At 54.5% G+C, this 16,293-nt stretch overlaps 7 protein-coding genes across 7 annotated transcripts; 3 read left to right on the forward strand and 4 right to left on the reverse strand.

The window, feature by feature from the left end:
- Positions 1 to 2,190: 2,190 nt before the first annotated feature.
- On the reverse strand, positions 2,191 to 3,619 carry P152DRAFT_189307 (uncharacterized protein). Its single transcript, XM_033674246.1, has 2 exons — positions 2,311 to 3,619; positions 2,191 to 2,209 (listed from the first exon to the last, which is right to left on the reverse strand). Exon 1 carries the CDS (start codon positions 3,339 to 3,341, stop codon positions 2,688 to 2,690), a length of 654 nt encoding a protein of 217 aa, XP_033537207.1. The 5' UTR covers positions 3,342 to 3,619; the 3' UTR covers positions 2,191 to 2,209; positions 2,311 to 2,687.
- Positions 3,620 to 3,953: 334 nt separating this feature from the next.
- P152DRAFT_189606 (uncharacterized protein) lies at positions 3,954 to 4,663 on the forward strand. The gene has a single exon (XM_033674250.1). It carries the CDS (start codon positions 4,070 to 4,072, stop codon positions 4,433 to 4,435), a length of 366 nt encoding a protein of 121 aa, XP_033537208.1. The 5' UTR covers positions 3,954 to 4,069; the 3' UTR covers positions 4,436 to 4,663.
- Positions 4,664 to 5,380: 717 nt separating this feature from the next.
- P152DRAFT_511709 (PCI-domain-containing protein) lies at positions 5,381 to 6,903 on the forward strand (the record flags this gene model as incomplete). Its single annotated transcript, XM_033682720.1, has 3 exons — positions 5,381 to 5,732; positions 5,793 to 6,779; positions 6,824 to 6,903. Exons 1-3 carry the CDS (start codon positions 5,522 to 5,524, stop codon positions 6,901 to 6,903), a joined length of 1,278 nt encoding a protein of 425 aa, XP_033537209.1. The 5' UTR covers positions 5,381 to 5,521.
- P152DRAFT_455287 (ADK-domain-containing protein) lies at positions 6,635 to 7,434 on the reverse strand. The gene has a single exon (XM_033678757.1). The coding sequence runs from the start codon at positions 7,418 to 7,420 to the stop codon at positions 7,115 to 7,117; it is 306 nt and encodes a 101-aa protein (XP_033537210.1). The 5' UTR covers positions 7,421 to 7,434; the 3' UTR covers positions 6,635 to 7,114.
- A 426-nt stretch (positions 7,435 to 7,860) lies between these two features.
- Positions 7,861 to 8,161, reverse strand: P152DRAFT_471003 (uncharacterized protein; the record flags this gene model as incomplete). Its single annotated transcript, XM_033681021.1, has 2 exons — positions 7,861 to 7,887; positions 7,946 to 8,161. 2 exons carry the CDS (start codon positions 8,159 to 8,161, stop codon positions 7,861 to 7,863), a joined length of 243 nt encoding a protein of 80 aa, XP_033537211.1.
- Positions 8,162 to 8,491: 330 nt separating this feature from the next.
- Positions 8,492 to 14,541, forward strand: P152DRAFT_496166 (uncharacterized protein). Its single transcript, XM_033682246.1, has 3 exons — positions 8,492 to 8,878; positions 8,935 to 9,218; positions 9,274 to 14,541. The coding sequence occupies exons 1-3, from the start codon at positions 8,821 to 8,823 to the stop codon at positions 14,401 to 14,403; spliced, it is 5,472 nt and encodes a 1,823-aa protein (XP_033537212.1). The 5' UTR covers positions 8,492 to 8,820; the 3' UTR covers positions 14,404 to 14,541.
- A 139-nt stretch (positions 14,542 to 14,680) lies between these two features.
- Positions 14,681 to 15,557, reverse strand: P152DRAFT_390289 (uncharacterized protein; the record flags this gene model as incomplete). Its single annotated transcript, XM_033676038.1, has 4 exons — positions 14,681 to 14,829; positions 14,884 to 15,290; positions 15,353 to 15,437; positions 15,485 to 15,557. 4 exons carry the CDS (start codon positions 15,555 to 15,557, stop codon positions 14,681 to 14,683), a joined length of 714 nt encoding a protein of 237 aa, XP_033537213.1.
- Positions 15,558 to 16,293: the final 736 nt, after the last annotated feature.

The raw sequence follows: 16,293 nt of genomic DNA on the forward strand, positions 1-16,293 counted from the left end.
TTAGAGGATCTCTGCCATCTTGGTCAGCCTCCGCGCTATTTCGGTGTTTTTGGCGACTCGGAAATTTCTTTGACTTTTTTCTCTATCATGGCGGCTTCACTCTTGCCCATGGCCAGATCAACCAAGGCACGAGAGATGATGGCCCTGCCATTCTAGACCACGTCTGTGCCCTTAATTTTATCGACCTCGAAATACTAGTGTTGCATTGCATTCCAGGCAATTTATCCGGATCATTCTCTTTTCACCCTTGTCGATGGCCAGATCGGCCAGGACCCGAGATTCGAATAACGTTCGGAGCGTTCTTTCGGTCAGTGGCTAGATAAAGCTAGTTTCCAAGATTGCGCAGCGGACCATTTTCCGAACACAAGAAGTCGGCCAGCAAATATATCGGATCAGATTCAGACGCCCACTACTCTTTTTAACTCGACCACCGCGACTATACTTTAGATGATGCGCACCCGCTCCTTTCATTCTCCTGCCTGAGTTTGGAGTTGCGACAGCAACCACCCCCCTAGGCCACTGGGTTTTCTAGATGGATTTATGTTTTGTCAGCGCATATATTTTTCTATTTTGATCGACGATGAAGCGCCTATAATTCGGATGCAATAGTTCAGCTATGATCGGGAGCTGATATCCATGGCCCTGACATTACCCCATCACGATCTTCTCCAGAAATTCCATGTTTTGCATCAGCTCCTTGAAGAACGTACCCCAGGATAACCGGCAGAAGTGTCCCGAGGGGCCTCCCGGAGACCCCCCGGGATGATGGCTAGGAATGTTGCCAGGAGAGCCTCCCGGAGACCCCCAGGAATGTCGCCAGAAGCATAGCACCCAGAAATACCCCCCGTGTTGTGTTCTATCGATTCAAGGACCGAATATAGGAAGGGAACGGCCGCTCAGGACCACGCTACGTGGGTGTACCGCGGAAGTCCACCGTCGATTGACTACATCTTCTTGGTGAAGTGGAGCTTCCAGCTGGGGTCATCCACCCCCAGGATGCTTGCGGTTGGGCTTGCGGTTGGGGTCATCCGCCCCCGGGATGGCCGACAGGAGAGGAGCATAGCACCCAGAAATCCCCCCGCGTTGTATTCTATTGATTTAAAGACCGAATATAGGAGGGAATAGCGTTCCGGACCACGCTCAGGACGTGGGTGTATCGCGGAAGTCCTCCGAAGATCAGCTCCATGTTCTTTGTGAAGTGGAGCTTCCGGTTCGGATCATCCACCTGAGCGTAAGCGGGTTTTGGAGTTGTTCAGATGGGGGAAGGTTCGGGATAGTAGAAAGGCAAACGAGATACGGGGATTTGAATATACAGAGTCCGCAGGACATGCGACAACAGAGGGATGTCGCCCCACCCCCGGATAATCGGCCGGATCGGTGCGTGTGGTTTGGATCGCTTGGGGGACAGCCTGCCCTCCATGACGAGGATCGGCTGGCAGACTGTCCCGAGGAGAGCCCCGAGAAACCATACGTCCTTATCCCCAGCCCGGTAGATGTCCTAGAGGGTTGCGCATCTGGCAGAAAATTTAGTGCGCGCGTGCGCCCAGCTCAACATTCCGAAGTTGATTCGCCATAACGAAGGTAGGTTATGGCGCAGGAATACGCTTGGGGGGTAATCGTGAGCGAGGCTATGAACAGTCCCGTCTCTCCTATGCCTTTGTCGTCCTGTGGTTATTCTCCGGCTGCCCACGGCGCGGGTCATATCAAGGCCAGTGTGTGAATGACGCATGATATTGCGGTTCGGAACAGACCCTCCCATCGACCCATTACCAATGTTTCTAACCCCGAACGCCATAAAACCATAGGCTCTAGAGTCACGGGCGATGCTGGCTCGTGTCAATGGCGTTCCTGATCTCCGGCAGCGGCCCACACCTGGTTATTCGAAATTCTGGATAATTTCATGTCGCTTCGGAACACATTGAGGGATGTCGGCTCCTTCACCACTTGCATCCGCGACCAGGCTCATGAGTCCTAGAGTTGAGAAGATTCTCATGACGTTGCACCAATATGATTTGAAGCCCATGGGTTTTGAAGTTTGGGTTGATGAGCTGGCAGCTGTGGTACTGCACAAGATGGGCATGACAGGCTGGGGGCGGCTTGTACAGCAAAAGTCGGGGCCGACTGTGCACGTCGAGGTGAAATTAGGATGCCGACAAATCAATCCTTTCTTCCCACATCATGCACGATTGATCTGGGTCATGAGGGTGTTCTATGGTTCCTTACTCCGTCAGTATCCAGTCAATCACTGGGTGTAAACATTGAACCAGGAAACAAATATCCACTATCCCGAGAGAAGAATCTAGGACTCACCTGTTAAGCCACTGGTTCTGAATGCTATTCAAGGTCTTCCTCATCATTTTCTGTTGGACAAGTTTGGTTTTGATTTGAAGAGGAATTATCAATCTGATGCAAGTTAGGTCGAGTTATGTGAGGAGCTTGCACAAAGGATGACAATCAAAGGTTCGGGTCAGTGAATGTGTTGGGGGTGTGGATGGAGGAATAGGACGAGCCACGTGATGCTACCACGTGGTGTGCAGCCTCCTGCTCCTGCCGATCCAGAGGCGGTGCAATGAAGAGGAGATACATTCGTCAAGTTGCAGTGGAATACTGGTACTTACCAGATCCCTCGTCCTGATGGGTAGACAATGGATCGTCAGCACGGTACGACCAAGGTCAATCAGTGGTTATCAGTCACTCTCCGTTTCCTCACTCCCCATTTCGGCACTCTCCCCTCTCCCTTCTCTTCTCCCAAAGATCAAGAAGCCGCCCCCAGCCACCCCTATCACCTCCGCCTCCCAGGTGACCTCAATGCTTCCGTCCGCATAATGCGTGATGGTGGGTTCTATCATGTCTACATCAGGGACCTCCTGGTCGAGTGGGATGGGGGGAGTGGCTGGGGGGAGGGCTCCTGTCATATGGGTAGCTTCGTAATCCAATGGCATCGGGACCGGGTACGCCGGGTTTTGCATCCTTCTCGCCGATTCCATTACTTCTTCGACCGTTGGCCATGGCTCGCCCATCGCATGCTCAAGACCAGGAGACCAGTGACCCGGGAGCAACACCGGGGAATCAGTCGACTCGGAAACTAGGCCGTCGATAGTCGAATCCTCCGAAGCCGGGGCGGGGTGGGAGTACCAGCTATTTAGCTCGTGATGAGTTATCGGAAGAGGGGGCGGGAGGTGGCCTGTCAATAACATCCACCACCATCTCCTCAATGGCCCCGCTAGAGTGCGGTTTGGCCTAATGAGGTAGGCAACGATGCAGAGGGCACCAAATATGCTGGCAATAGTAATACCGATAATTGCAGCGGTGCCCATCGTGGTACCAATCGTGGTACCCATCGTGGTAGTGGTTCAGTGACGGTGATGGTGCGATGCTGGGATTCTTCCAATTCTGCTCTCTCTTAAGGTGAGCACGCCTTCTAGTACGGACTTTTGATTGCTTGATGAATGAGGGTGACTGGCGTACCCAGTTGATGATGATCAGGATTGTTTGGTATCAGAAAGCTTGGTTGTGTTGTAGAAAAGAACGAGTCCTTTGTGCGAACGAAAATGCATTTCAAAACAGTGCAGAGTGCCGTTCAATATCACCTATTGGCACCCAAGTCGATCAGGCGGTGAATGCACTCTTTCAGTTTGGAATTGGGAGAGCACAGGTTAGTGAGATACTCTCTTTATATATTTTGGTAATTCTAATCCTAAAATCTAGAAATATTCGCAGAAATTATTGCCCTCAGGGATATGTATATCGAATCAGTTCCTGAAGGCAGGGGAGCGTCTTGACTACGGCACGATGGTCCCCGAAACATGCCTCGTCCAGCAGGAGGATGGACTTGAACAGTAGCCAGAATCCATCTATACAAGTTTTCGACTGTCTTCCTGCCCTTTCCTTGCACTGATACATCTCCCGACTGAAGCAGAATGTGAAAGCGTGGCCTGCCACCAGGTACCTGACGTATATCTAACAAGGATCAGTGTTGTCACTGCTGTGAGGTAGCTAGTCGACAGCGAGCACACAGGTTGTTCGTACAACGGGAGGGCGATGACACAACTATATCTCTCCGGGCTGCATGGCCAGCGTGCTAGACCTGCGGTTCAGCAATATTGATCCCCCGAAGATGCGACTGGGGAACTATATGTCCAGGCTTCCAGCTTGCATTCCCAGCCTTCCAGGCCTTCCTGAAACCAGGTCAAGTAACCTAATCCTGACGGAAGATATTCCGTTCGGGACTGAAAAAGGCTTAATTGATCGAAATCGGAGCACTCAGAAGATCTGGCCGAGGAGATTGGTGCTTGTTGACCCAGAACATGAGTTATCCAGTTATTTCACGTTGGCCCTAGGCACAATGATGGCGGACGCAAGTTGTTTCCAATATATCTGGAGGAGAGGTATTGTCATCTTCCTCCCGATCGAACCTGCATTCTTCTCTTGCTGAACCGCAGTTGTTCAACCTACAAGTTCTATAACCGTCGTTACTGCTGGGATACGATAGAGCGCCGGCACGGCGGCAAGGCTCAACTCGATTTTGTGGGGTGACGACAATAGCGGAATGACAAGCGGAATCAGAAAACCGAAGTCATGACGGGGCGGCTGTGCGGTGCGACGACTCTCTCCTTTCTATCATCGGCCTGTCGATTACGTACCGACAGACTGAGCGGCTACGATATTTCCTTGGCTCCTCATCAATTTCACACTGATAGCTCTTTACGGCGCATCTGAACCCGGCGGATCGCATTCAGTGGTCTCCATCGTCGTCCCAGGCAACGAACGATCAAGGGAAGAACGGGAATAAAGGCCACGACAAGCCGAACTGCCTCTGTGATGATCCCTAGTGAAGAACGGGACAGAGGGAAACAAGTGACCAGAAATTGTAGTAAGGGGCTCATTCTACAGGGCAACCGCCGCCGCGGACACGGTTGACGATAATTTCTCAAGATATCATTTTCTTGGCGGCACTCCGAGTGTCATATGGTGCCCATGAAGGACAAGGCTCTGGATCGTAGCATTGGCTGCATTGAGCTTCACATGGCTTCTAAATCGTGCCATCACGATGGGAGTCGAAGAACTGACCCGACAGTTGTGCGTATATTTAGTAGGTAAGGTAGTTAGGTAGATTACAGTTGACTTCGTCCGCAATCTGTCTCGGAGTCTTCTCCCACAAACGATTTTGCTTTACGGCTACTATATTTTGGTCATAATTGTCAGCCATAACATTTGGAGAGAGGAAAAAGGGTTTTCATACACGGAGTGATGTGATCAGTCAGCATCAAGGCAATGAAGCAGGGCCTAATTTACGATACACACTAGACCTATTTCGGTTAGTGAAATAAAACTCAATATAATACATGATCCTTGCCAATTCCACCGCCAGCCCACACCATTTGACGATTTTCGACGACTTCATCCAGTTCCGGTTGCGAGGGCAGTCCACCACCCAGTCGCCGTATCCATCTCTCTTTTTTCCTACTTCTTTCAAGGACTCGAACTGTTATCCTGAACCATCCAAAGAAGTCCTGCCACGATGCCCGCACCTTCCAACACCCTTCTCATTGAGGGGTCCTTCGAAGAATTAGCCGAAGAACTCGCCGTCTATATTGACAACCTCAGGAAAGATGAGGGCGCAAAGATCCAGGCCGATGTGGCTCCGCTGCTTCAGCAAGAAGGATCAAAAGATGAAGTCATGAAAAAGCTGGTCATCGGGTCGTCGGCCCTGAACAACGCGCCAGAGAAAGGTTCGCCCACGGAACCATGAAACGCTGCGGTATATCAGGATATATACTGACAATCCATAGAGTTCATTGCCGCATACAATCTCCTCATCCACCTAATCCAGCAAACGAAGAACCCAAACATGTTCCTCTCGAAAATTTGCCAATATCTTTCGCAACCGATTACCACCTCCCCGCACCACGGCCCCTCACTCGCCCTCGCCGTCCTCAGCACCATCTTCAATGTCCTCTCCCCCGACGACGACAGCCGATATCACGTTCTTCTTGCCCTCCTCAGCGTCATCCGATCCGCCTCCGCATACGATCTCATCAAGCCACAACTCAAAGAACTGGACTCATGGATTGCGTCCTGGGAACTTGACGAGGATGATCAACGCAAACTCTACCTCGCGCTGAGCGACGTCGCGAAAGACTCCGGCGAGACCGATGCCTCATACACACACTTCGTCAGCGCCCTACGAACGATCCCCGCAGACGAATCAAATGACGAGGAGAGCCGAACGCTGGCGCTGAAAGGCCTGAAAGCCGCGCTGACCCACCCGAGTCACTTCGACTTCCAAGACCTCACCGAGCTCGACTGCATCCAAGCGCTCCGCAAATCCGACCCGCTGTACTTCGAGCTGCTGGAGATCTTCGCCGGCGAGACGCTGGAGGAGTACAATGACTTCAACGAGGCAAACGACGACTTCCTTGAGAGCAGCGGGCTGGATGCCGAGGTGCTGTACCGGAAGTTGCGGCTGCTGACGGTCGCATCGTTGGCGGCGTCGGCGCAGCAGACGCGCACGCTGCCGTACTCCGTGATCGCGAAGGCATTGCTGATCCCCCAGGAGGACGTGGAGATGTGGATCATTGACGTGATCCGCGCGGGCCTCGTCGAAGGCAAGTTGAGCCAATTGAACCAGACGTTCTTGATCCACCGCAGCACCTACCGGGTGTTCGGAGAGAAGCAGTGGCAGGAGGTCGCGTCGCGTCTGGACATGTGGCGGACGAGCCTGGTCGGCGTGCTGGAAGTGGTCCGGCAGGAGAAGGAGAACTACGTCGAGCAGGTGGGTCAGGAACAGCGGGAGATGGAATCAAAGGTGAATGGATACCAGAGGAGACAGGGTGGACGGCAGGGCCAGCAGCATCACCAGCAGAAGGAACAAAAGCCCAAAGTGGTGCCCTCGGATATTGATGATCGGGATTAATGGGTGGCGCTGTTTTCGTCGGGTTTGGTACGGGAAACTGGGTTGCTAGAATCGCATACTGGATGAAGTGCTTTACGAAAGGAGATAGATCCTTGTGATTCATCCTACAAAATTCTATGAGTGTATAACGTTCAATGGTTTACAAGTACTTCGCACATTAACCAATCCGCTTGCAATCGCCAAAAAAAGGCATCCGATCTACGCCGTCGGATTCAACCCCTTCTTCTTCAACTCCGCCCGCACCTTCTCGTATACTTCTTCGGGCGTCGTAGTGGCCTCAATCCTAACCACCTTGCCTTGCTTCTCGAACATGTCCACCACCGGCATGCTGGTGTCGACGAACACCCTGAACCGCTTCTTGATGCTCTCCAGGTTGTCATCGGCCCGTCCGGACGTCTTCCCACGGACGATCAAGCGACTCTCCATAACCTCCTCGGGGCAGTCGAAGAACAGAATGAACCGAGACGGACACACCGTCTTCTCGAATTCGATCGCCTGGTCCATCTTGCGTGGAAACCCTAGAAACACATATCAATCAGCCAAACCCATCCGAAATTGCATCCAAAATCACCTACCATCGATCAAAAACCGATCCTTCCCCCCATCCTTCATCATCTTTCCCATCGCCTTCTCCAACAGCGCAATCGTCACCTCCATCGGCACAATCGTCCCCTCTTTGATATATTCGTTGATCAGCTCCCCGAACTGGCTCCCCGCGCGGTTCTGCTCCGCTCGCAACAGATCGCCCGCGCTCAGGTGCGCGAACCCGAAGTCCCGCACCAGGTACTCCGACTGCGTCCCCTTGCCGGCGCCGGGGCCGCCCAACACGAAGATGACGGTGACGTCGGAGGAGGAGTAGAGCGGTTTTTCGCGCTGCGGAAGCGGTGGCAGAGTGGGCGCCATGGCGTATCGAGATTCGAGGACGTCGGTAAGATAGAAGGTATTTATGTTAGGATGCGTCGCTCACGGTCCTGGACCCGGTCGTCGAGTTAGCGAATCGGGCGGAGCGGTGCCGGCGCGATCCCGCACGATGAGGGCGAAGAGGCCGGTTCCTGAGAGGAAGATGAGGGCGAAGGGCCAGAATTTGAGCTGGTTCTTTTGGGGAGGGTGCGGGCGCGGTTTCGGGGGACCGTTGGGGGTGGTGCGCGTGTGTGAGGAAACGAAGGTGCGTAAAGGAATGGAGGGATGGAGGTGGAGGAGAAGCTGTTGGGATGCACGCGAGGGCGGGATGAAGGGACTTCGCATGGTCTTGGGGGAGAAGGGTTGGGATTATTGAGGGTTAGGTGGAAGGGTAGATGGAGATATGATATCACGATATATTCTTTGCGGTGGGATTTAATACGATAGTATCAAATCCAGCACGTTGATCATTCCTTGGTCAATAAATGGTCACTGGCCATGGATCAGGAGCTCCTCTTCCTTGCAACAATTTCTTGCATTTCCATCGCCATCTTCCTTGTCACCCCAAATCACAACCTGGTCGGGACTCGGGAGCGTGACCGGTCGTTGGCGCCAAATAATATACTATTCTTGGCAGAGACTAGATTCAACTGGAGTCAAATTTCAAGCCACCGAAACTCTCATTTGATTCCAACTCAAGCTGTGACACTAACGCCAGGCGGGAATACGAGAAAGCCGCGATGGCGCAGTCGTCCCTAATGGACACGCGCTGAACCGTCCGCAAAGAGCACCACATGTCTCTCTTCGCTTTGTAGTCTTCCATTATTCCGATGTTCATACTATAGCATATTTATTCTAATCACAAGTTGTCTTTTCGCTTCTCTACATGTCTTCCGGTACCCAGTTATGATCTTGTTCCGTACCATGGTGTTGTTTTGAGCATCCTCCATTGGGTATCCGATATCGTATTCCTGGTCTCCTGAGTCGACGGTCCGGTGACGAAGATGTCTCTCCATAATCAAGGGCAGTATCAGGCCGGTGGTGCGCCCGCACTGGGTCAAGGTATGAGCATAGTTGCATTCAAGCTTATCGATATCGATATCGATACTGACGGGCAGTCACATCAGCCGACCCTTCAGCATATCATCCGCCAGTGTCAGGCACTCCAACACCTCAACAGCAATCATGGCAGCCTCGTCCACAATCCATCGCCAGTCCGCCTCCTCAAGCATGGAGTCAATCGCCGTCGACTGCCCAGCCGCCTCCTCCGACAAAATACCAGCAGCAGGCCGCGCAACATGGTCATGCACCCCATGCTGGGTACAATCCCGCATCCTATGCGCCCATGGGAGGAGTGCAGGCACAGCAGGGACAATATGCTCAACCAAGCCAACCAGCTCAGGTAAAAATCGTACGCCGAATGCCACGATATAGTGCCACTGACATCGGAGTTGCAGAACCAACAGTATGCGGTTCCCCCAAGTCCGCACCAGACGCAACAAGTCCGGCCGGCCCATCAACCCCATCAGTATCAACCTCCGACGCCTCAGCAACCCTCCGCACCATCTCTACCCTCAGGATACCAAGCGGAGATCCAACAGAACCAGCAGGGTTGGCCTCAACATGCTCCATACTCGTCCCAGCCGCCGACACATCAGTATGAACCTGAGAGCCAACCGCTGGCTCAACCACAAGCGCAGCCGCCAGCACGGCGGCAGAGTCAATATCAGTACAATCCAGCACCGGACCAGCAATCACAACAGCAGCAAGCTCCGCAACAGCAGCAGACAAGCCAACGACCTCCATCTGTGGACTTCTCCCCAATGAATGCTGGCACACAACAATACTTCCCTCCTCAGCAGCACGGGCGACAATCCTCAGTCGCCGGACAAGGATATGGCAGCGGGCAACAGCAAGTTACTATCGGGACTCCGAGTCAAGCATTCAGCACCCCGGATGAACAAAATCCAGCCTACATCCCACCTTCTCTGTCGGGTCAGGGAGTCACGGCTTATCAGGTCTCCAACACGAATCCTATGCCAGGCGTGTATATTCCCCCTCCGCCTGAAAATGTGCCGGCATGGTCGCCTCAGCAGCATGCTCCTTTGGCTCCTGGGACCAAGAGATTCAAGTACGCTCAGCCTTCGGGGAGCTTTGTTCAGAACACACACCCCCCGTCCCAGGTGTACCAACAGCAGCAACAACAGCAGCCGCCCCAGCCGATGGCGCAGGGCGGACAATATCCTCCTCAGCAAGCACCGGCTACCCATGTACAGTACCAGCAGCCGGACCAACAGCAGCAGGCTGCTTATAACCCCCAGTTCGATGCGACGAACCCACAGATCCAGACCCAGTTGCCTCCCGTGCCGCCGCCGAAGGATCCTGTTCCAGGCCAAGCGCAGTACAACCAGTCGCATTCGCAGCACTCGCAGTTGCAACAACCCTACCATCAACCACAGCAGGGCCAGCAACCTCCGCAGTTCCAGGCTCCGCAATGGATTCAGCCACAGGCCCAGCCACAGGCGCCCCCACCGCAGCAGTATGATCCGCATAGTCAAGCAAATGTACAGCAACCGCAGCCGCAAAGTGCACCTCCGAACTACCAGGCGACGACTGCTACTCCTCAAGCCTATGATCACCAACAGGCAGCAGCGCCACAGAATTTCCAGGCTTCGTCGTCCGCTCCCCAAGGCTACGAGCAAATACAGCAGCAACCCGGTGCACCTCAGAATTTCCAGGGGATTTCCCAGCCGGCTCCTCAATCATACGACCAGCAACAGCAAGCGCCTCAGCAATATCAACAGCAACCGACCGAACAGTCCCAACATGCTGCACAGCAGACGCCGCGCCCTATGCAGTACGCTCCTCAGCAGCAAGCGCACCAGCCGCCACAAGATGCTGCGGCAGCCATGAAATTGCAGGGAGCGGCTCAACAGACCTACCAAAGCCCTGCTCCTCAACAGGCAGTCGCATCACCAACTCCTCAGATAGACATGCAGCAACAATTTCAACCACCGATTGCGCCACAGCCAGGGCAGTATCAACCTCCTCAACCAAGTCAGTACAAGACGCCTCCCCCGCAACCGCAGATGCAGAGCCAACCCCCACCACAAATGCCTACTCAACCCGTATACGGCGCTGGTACACCCAGTCAAGAATCGAACCTGTACCAAAATCAACAATATCAAGTGCAGATGCCAAAAGATTTATCTACTCAAGATAATCAACCGATATCCCCGGTGTCGCAGCTAGGGAGCATCAGCCTCGACTCCATGAGCCAGGTTTCTGGGCCGTCTAGACAAGATTCCAATCAGTCCGTGCCGCAGGTTGGGCGGAAACCCGTCCCGGGCGCGGGGCGAGGACCACTTCCCCTGAGGCATGCATCCGTGAGCCAGACGCCGATTACGTCGCAACGGCAGGACTCAGTTAGTCAACCGGTCGCGAATCCGAAAGAAGAAAAAGACCCGGCCAAACCAGAAATCAGCGCGTCCGTCCTCGGCTTTGGCGGGCCGTCTGATTGGGAGCATTTCGGCTCGATGGGCGATGGCGACATTGACGATACAGAGGCGTATGGCGCCAGCGAGCAGACCAATGATGATCAGCCCACCTCGCCGCAGCAGTTGGATAGCACGGAAATCGGCACCAGGGCAGATGCAGTGGTGGATCAGAGACAGGATTGGCCAACCCCGCCCGGAGTCCATCGGATGGACTCCATCAATAACCGGCCTGTATCAGCCACTGGAGATCTCCCGCCCCCGATGGATTTCGCGGAAAGTGGAGATGTGAAGCCGTCTACCGTCGCAGAAACCGTTCCCACCCCCGACCTATCAACCTCCACCGCTATGGAGGAGAGCGGATACTACCCCCCCATGCCCGAAGAACCCCAGCCCACCCCGCCCGCGACCCGCAAACCCATCGTCATCGGCGGCAGCCTCCGGAAACCCGTCCAACCCCGACCGGAAAGCGTGGCCGAAGAAGCGGGATGGTACCCGCCCATGCCGGAAGAGCCGGTGTCCGCTCCCCGAGAACGAGCATCAATTGTGATCGGTGGCAGCGCCCCGAAGCCAGCGCTGCAGGAAGAGGCGGCGGATGATGCCCCTTGGTATCCGCCGATGCCGGAGGAAAATCCCCAGTCGGTAGCGCGTGAAAGGAAGCCGATTGTTATTGGAGGATCGGCGAAGGCTCCCGAAGCGGCTACGCCTATAGCAGGATCGTGTGTGATGGATGATAGTGCGATTATCATGGGAGACTCGAATATGGGTGCACCGCCTCCGAACGCCCAGAGGGATACGATCCCGGTACCTGCGGACACTCCGGTTGTGCATGACGTAGCACTTCCTACCTCGGTGCCTCCACCTCCAAGACTAGAATTTACTCACCCCAACGTCGTTGCGTCGACAGAGCCAATTACCGCCATTCCCGAACCCAAGGTCACCGCACCTGTCGACCCGCGCGGTGTCCTCGGCGAGTGGTATGCCGCGTCCCTGGAGCGCTACAGAGACATCCTCTTCCAGGAAGCGGCGGCGCCGACCATCGCGGAAAAATCCCGGCTCTTCACCTCGTTCGTGAAATACGAGTTGGCGCAGCGAAATATCGATTATCCGGTCACCCCTTCGTCGTCGAAGGGTGACGCCGAGTTGATGCATGCGGACAGACGATCGCCCAGCCCGGTGAGGGTTGAGGAGAAGCCGAGCCAGCTTAGAAGCGAGCCGGCAAGGCAATCGATGACCTCGCCTCTCCAGATGGACTCGTACGTGATGGTGGAGCCAACCGACGGGGAATATAGCCCCGGTGGCCGACCGATCCACCGCGGGCAGTTGAAGCGACAGCAGACTCTTCCGCTCGAGAGCGTCCCCCCCCCGACGACGGTTTCGAGAGCACAGTCCTTATCAGGGAACACCCCGCCCAGCCAACCGCCGTTAGCGTCGCCGGAGCACGTCGTCAAGTTCCCGAAACAGCGAGAGGGGTCGATCAGCCCGCTGCACAGTCGCCCGAGCACGGACACGCCGCCGAGGACGGACACGCCACCTGGAGGGGTCTACAAGGCGTATCGTGGTGGATCGGTCGCAAATGATAAAAGTCAAGGGGAGCCGGCAAATAAGGCGGCGCATCGCGTGTCGCTGCCGCAGATACCGGATGATCCACCACAGCCGGCATATAAACCTTTCTCCGCAAAATTGCCAACAGAACCGGTCATCGTTCCACCCCCGGCGCAACAGCCGCCCCCGGTGCAACAGCCGCAGCAGCCGCAGCAACAGGCAGTTATTCCGCCTGCGTTCGATCAAACACCCGGACAACCCCTCAAAGCGAGAAATCCCCATGATGAAGTCTTCTTTGAGGAACCGCAGCCAACGAAGCCAGCAAAGGAGCGGCCGGGGAGCGGAAATTATTCAAAATCTGGCTTCCCGGAGCTCGATAATCTGGCGTTTCTGGTTCCCGAGAAGATTGAGAAAGCTCGAGCTGGTCCACATCTAGAGGCATTGAGAGCGGCGTTTAACTCGTTTGGAAAGGACTTTAGCTTTTTAGCTGCAATCCTGAAAGACTGGGAAGTCAAAGCTACGGATACCCGGACCAAGCTCGATGCGGAGCGCCGCACACGCGAATCGGACGCCGAGCGACGAAACGACGAGTTATTCGCGTCGCAGGAGATCTCATACGGCGACATCAACGACCTTGAAAGCGCCTTCAACGAAGAAGAGCGCACGAAGAAAGACGCCGAAGACAAGAGCGAGTGGGAAAGCTACGTCCGCGAGGTCTTCGACCCTAGCTATAGCCGCCTGCAAGAAGAAATCCGCCAAATCATGGAAGTCTACGTCAAAGTTGAAGACCTCCTCCGCCACGACGCCATCGCCGGCGTCGTCGCACTTTCCCCTTTCGCCTCCGACGACGACGACACCCTCGACGACACCCGCCCATCCATCCCCGCCGCCACCCGCCTTCTCACCGACGTCTACCAGCGCATCGACGTCTGCCACAAAGCCGTCACCGACACCGTTGCGGAGCGCGATCGACGCTACAAGAAAGCCGAGGTGCGCCGCCTCTACGCCGCGAACAGCATCCAGAAGATGAAGACAATGGAAAAACACTTCGAGCAGGCGGAGAAGGCGGCGGTGCTGCGCGCCAGCCAGGAGCGCGCGGACCGGGTGCGGCGCGCGTGGGAGGTGGTCTCGGCGTCGACGGAGCGGGCGACGCGGCAGAACGGGGGGGACGTGGCGGCGATCGCCGCGGCGGCGGATCGGATGTTTCCCGGGCTAGAGTTGCGGAAGGCGGGGATGGATGGGGGGGGGAAGGGGCGGTTGAAGGAGGTGGTGGGGCAGGCGACGGGGGCGGTGGAGGCGCTGACGGAATCGTCGGAGGGGTTAATGCGGGGGTTCCACGAGTTGGATTTGCTGCTGAGTCAGGTGGAGTTCGATATCAGCGTGGCGGCGTCGCGGATTGAGAATGCGTCGGCGGAGGCACTGGGGGGGTTGGAGGCGCAGAAGAGGGTGGAAGATCGGAGATTGGATACGGAATTTGAGAAGCATATGGGGACGTTGAAGAAGGAGTTGGATCTGGGGAAGGAAATGCTGAGGAAACTCTCGATCTGAAGGGATGAGCTCACGTCGAGGGCGCACGATGATCTGGTACGTCTTTCTATAAATTGCCAATTCGTGGTTGCATAAGAGCGATTCCTTTAGCGTGTCGCTGATACTATCGTGTTGTCCATTGGGGTTAGGGTTGCTCAAGGGAGCGGTTTGATTCAGATACCTATTTGGAGCATTTACACTTGTTGATTATTTGAACCGAATTTATTGGCATATATGCCCATCAGTGACCCAGCTGCTGATTCTATTCGTTGCGAATTGCCTGAGCCGGCTCATCTTCTCAATGATCATCCCGCTTCACCCAGTCCGCCGATGCCTCGTAGATGTCTTTGAATGTCTGATCATATCCTACGAATTTGTCGAAGACATCATCCCCTATGGTCTTCACGAATTGTAGGAAGGAAACGATGACAAAATCTGCATACGAGACTATAACCACACATAAGTCTTGAGATGGATCCTAGTCTGAACGGCTTCACATACCTGTTTTCCCCTTTACAAACGGCCCCACCTCCCTCTTCAAAATCTCCGCCCACTCTCTAATCGCGGGCTCTGCCTCCTTCCACGCCCCCTCCCCCCCTTTCGTCTTCTCAAGTTCTTCCAAGGGTGCTCCGAGGGTTTCTTCACGTGTCCGTACGAAATACTCTTTGTCCCGCTCCGGAAGCAAGCGGCGCGGGACTTTCGGGATAATTCCCTGGTATAGCGGTCCCCACACCCCCCGAAAGGCAGTCTCGACTTCGGCGAGGACTAGATCATCCAGATATAGCGGAGGAGAGGGATGAAGCGCCTCGAGTTCATGGGCGATGCTCTTGGAGTCCATCACATAATGGTCGCCGACTTTTATGGCGGGGATGGTGTATGGTGTGCCAGACTCGCCCGGAGGAATACCGCTGGATGAAACGGTAAGTGATTAATCATCTTTCTATGGATCGGGATGGGGTGCATATATTACAAGGACTTAAACTTGCCCTCGATATCAGGGTATGCGGTCCACTCGGTCTCGTAATCGATGCCTTTGTAATTCAGGACGAGACGAGCTAACACCGTAAGTGATGGGTTTGAGGAACTTATGGAGGGGTCGCACTTTTCCACGGATTATATGTCCAGCATCTCCTTGGCTCCTTGGTAGGAAGGTCGTAGAGAATGAGTTTCGACATGTTCCGATTCTTGCACTTGAGGCTTTCGATAGACACAACTAGCAATGGAACGACAAACGACCAAAATAAGATGGTACAGAAGGAAAAGGGTCGAATTCCCTAATATTCAACTGCAAAACCAATAAGTTATATAATTATTCTGTGAGTAGATGAGTATATGCCCTGGTAACTACTGCGTACGCTCCATCCTCGATACTTTGGATTGTGATCTACTACGCCCTGCAGATCACCGATACCTACAGATTATCCGTGCCCCATGACCGCCCCACAACCTCCGGTTGTGGGTGCTCCCAGACCAAAAGCACAACCCAGGCCAAAAGTACAATTTTATTACCATCATCTATATATCAGAACTCAGGATGTAAATCGATATAAAAACCGAGATCCTCCGTACTAGTAGGTTGATCGGGTATAGGAGATGGTTCCTGCTGATTTTCCTGTTGATTTTCCCGCTGCCAGTCCCGCTGTGCCTTCCTAATTACCGCCTCCCGCTCCTTCTGACCACGCGCCTCGATATGACGGTTCGCCTCACTAACGTACAAAGCACCGGTCTGGCTAAGTCCTGTTTTAACCTGGCGGCGACTCTTTTTGGTTTGCTGGCGGTGTGTGGCTGAAACGGACCCCTTATACGCCTCGATCTCTTCGACCGCCTTGATCAATGACTCCGTAGCTTGGCGAACGCGACGTTGGTATTTCCGGCTAGAAAGTTGGGCCTCAGGCGTATTTATGATCTTCT

The sequence above is a fragment of the Eremomyces bilateralis genome (assembly GCF_010015585.1).
Source record: "Eremomyces bilateralis CBS 781.70 unplaced genomic scaffold P152scaffold_3, whole genome shotgun sequence".
NCBI classification, from domain to species: domain Eukaryota; kingdom Fungi; phylum Ascomycota; class Dothideomycetes; order Eremomycetales; family Eremomycetaceae; genus Eremomyces; species Eremomyces bilateralis.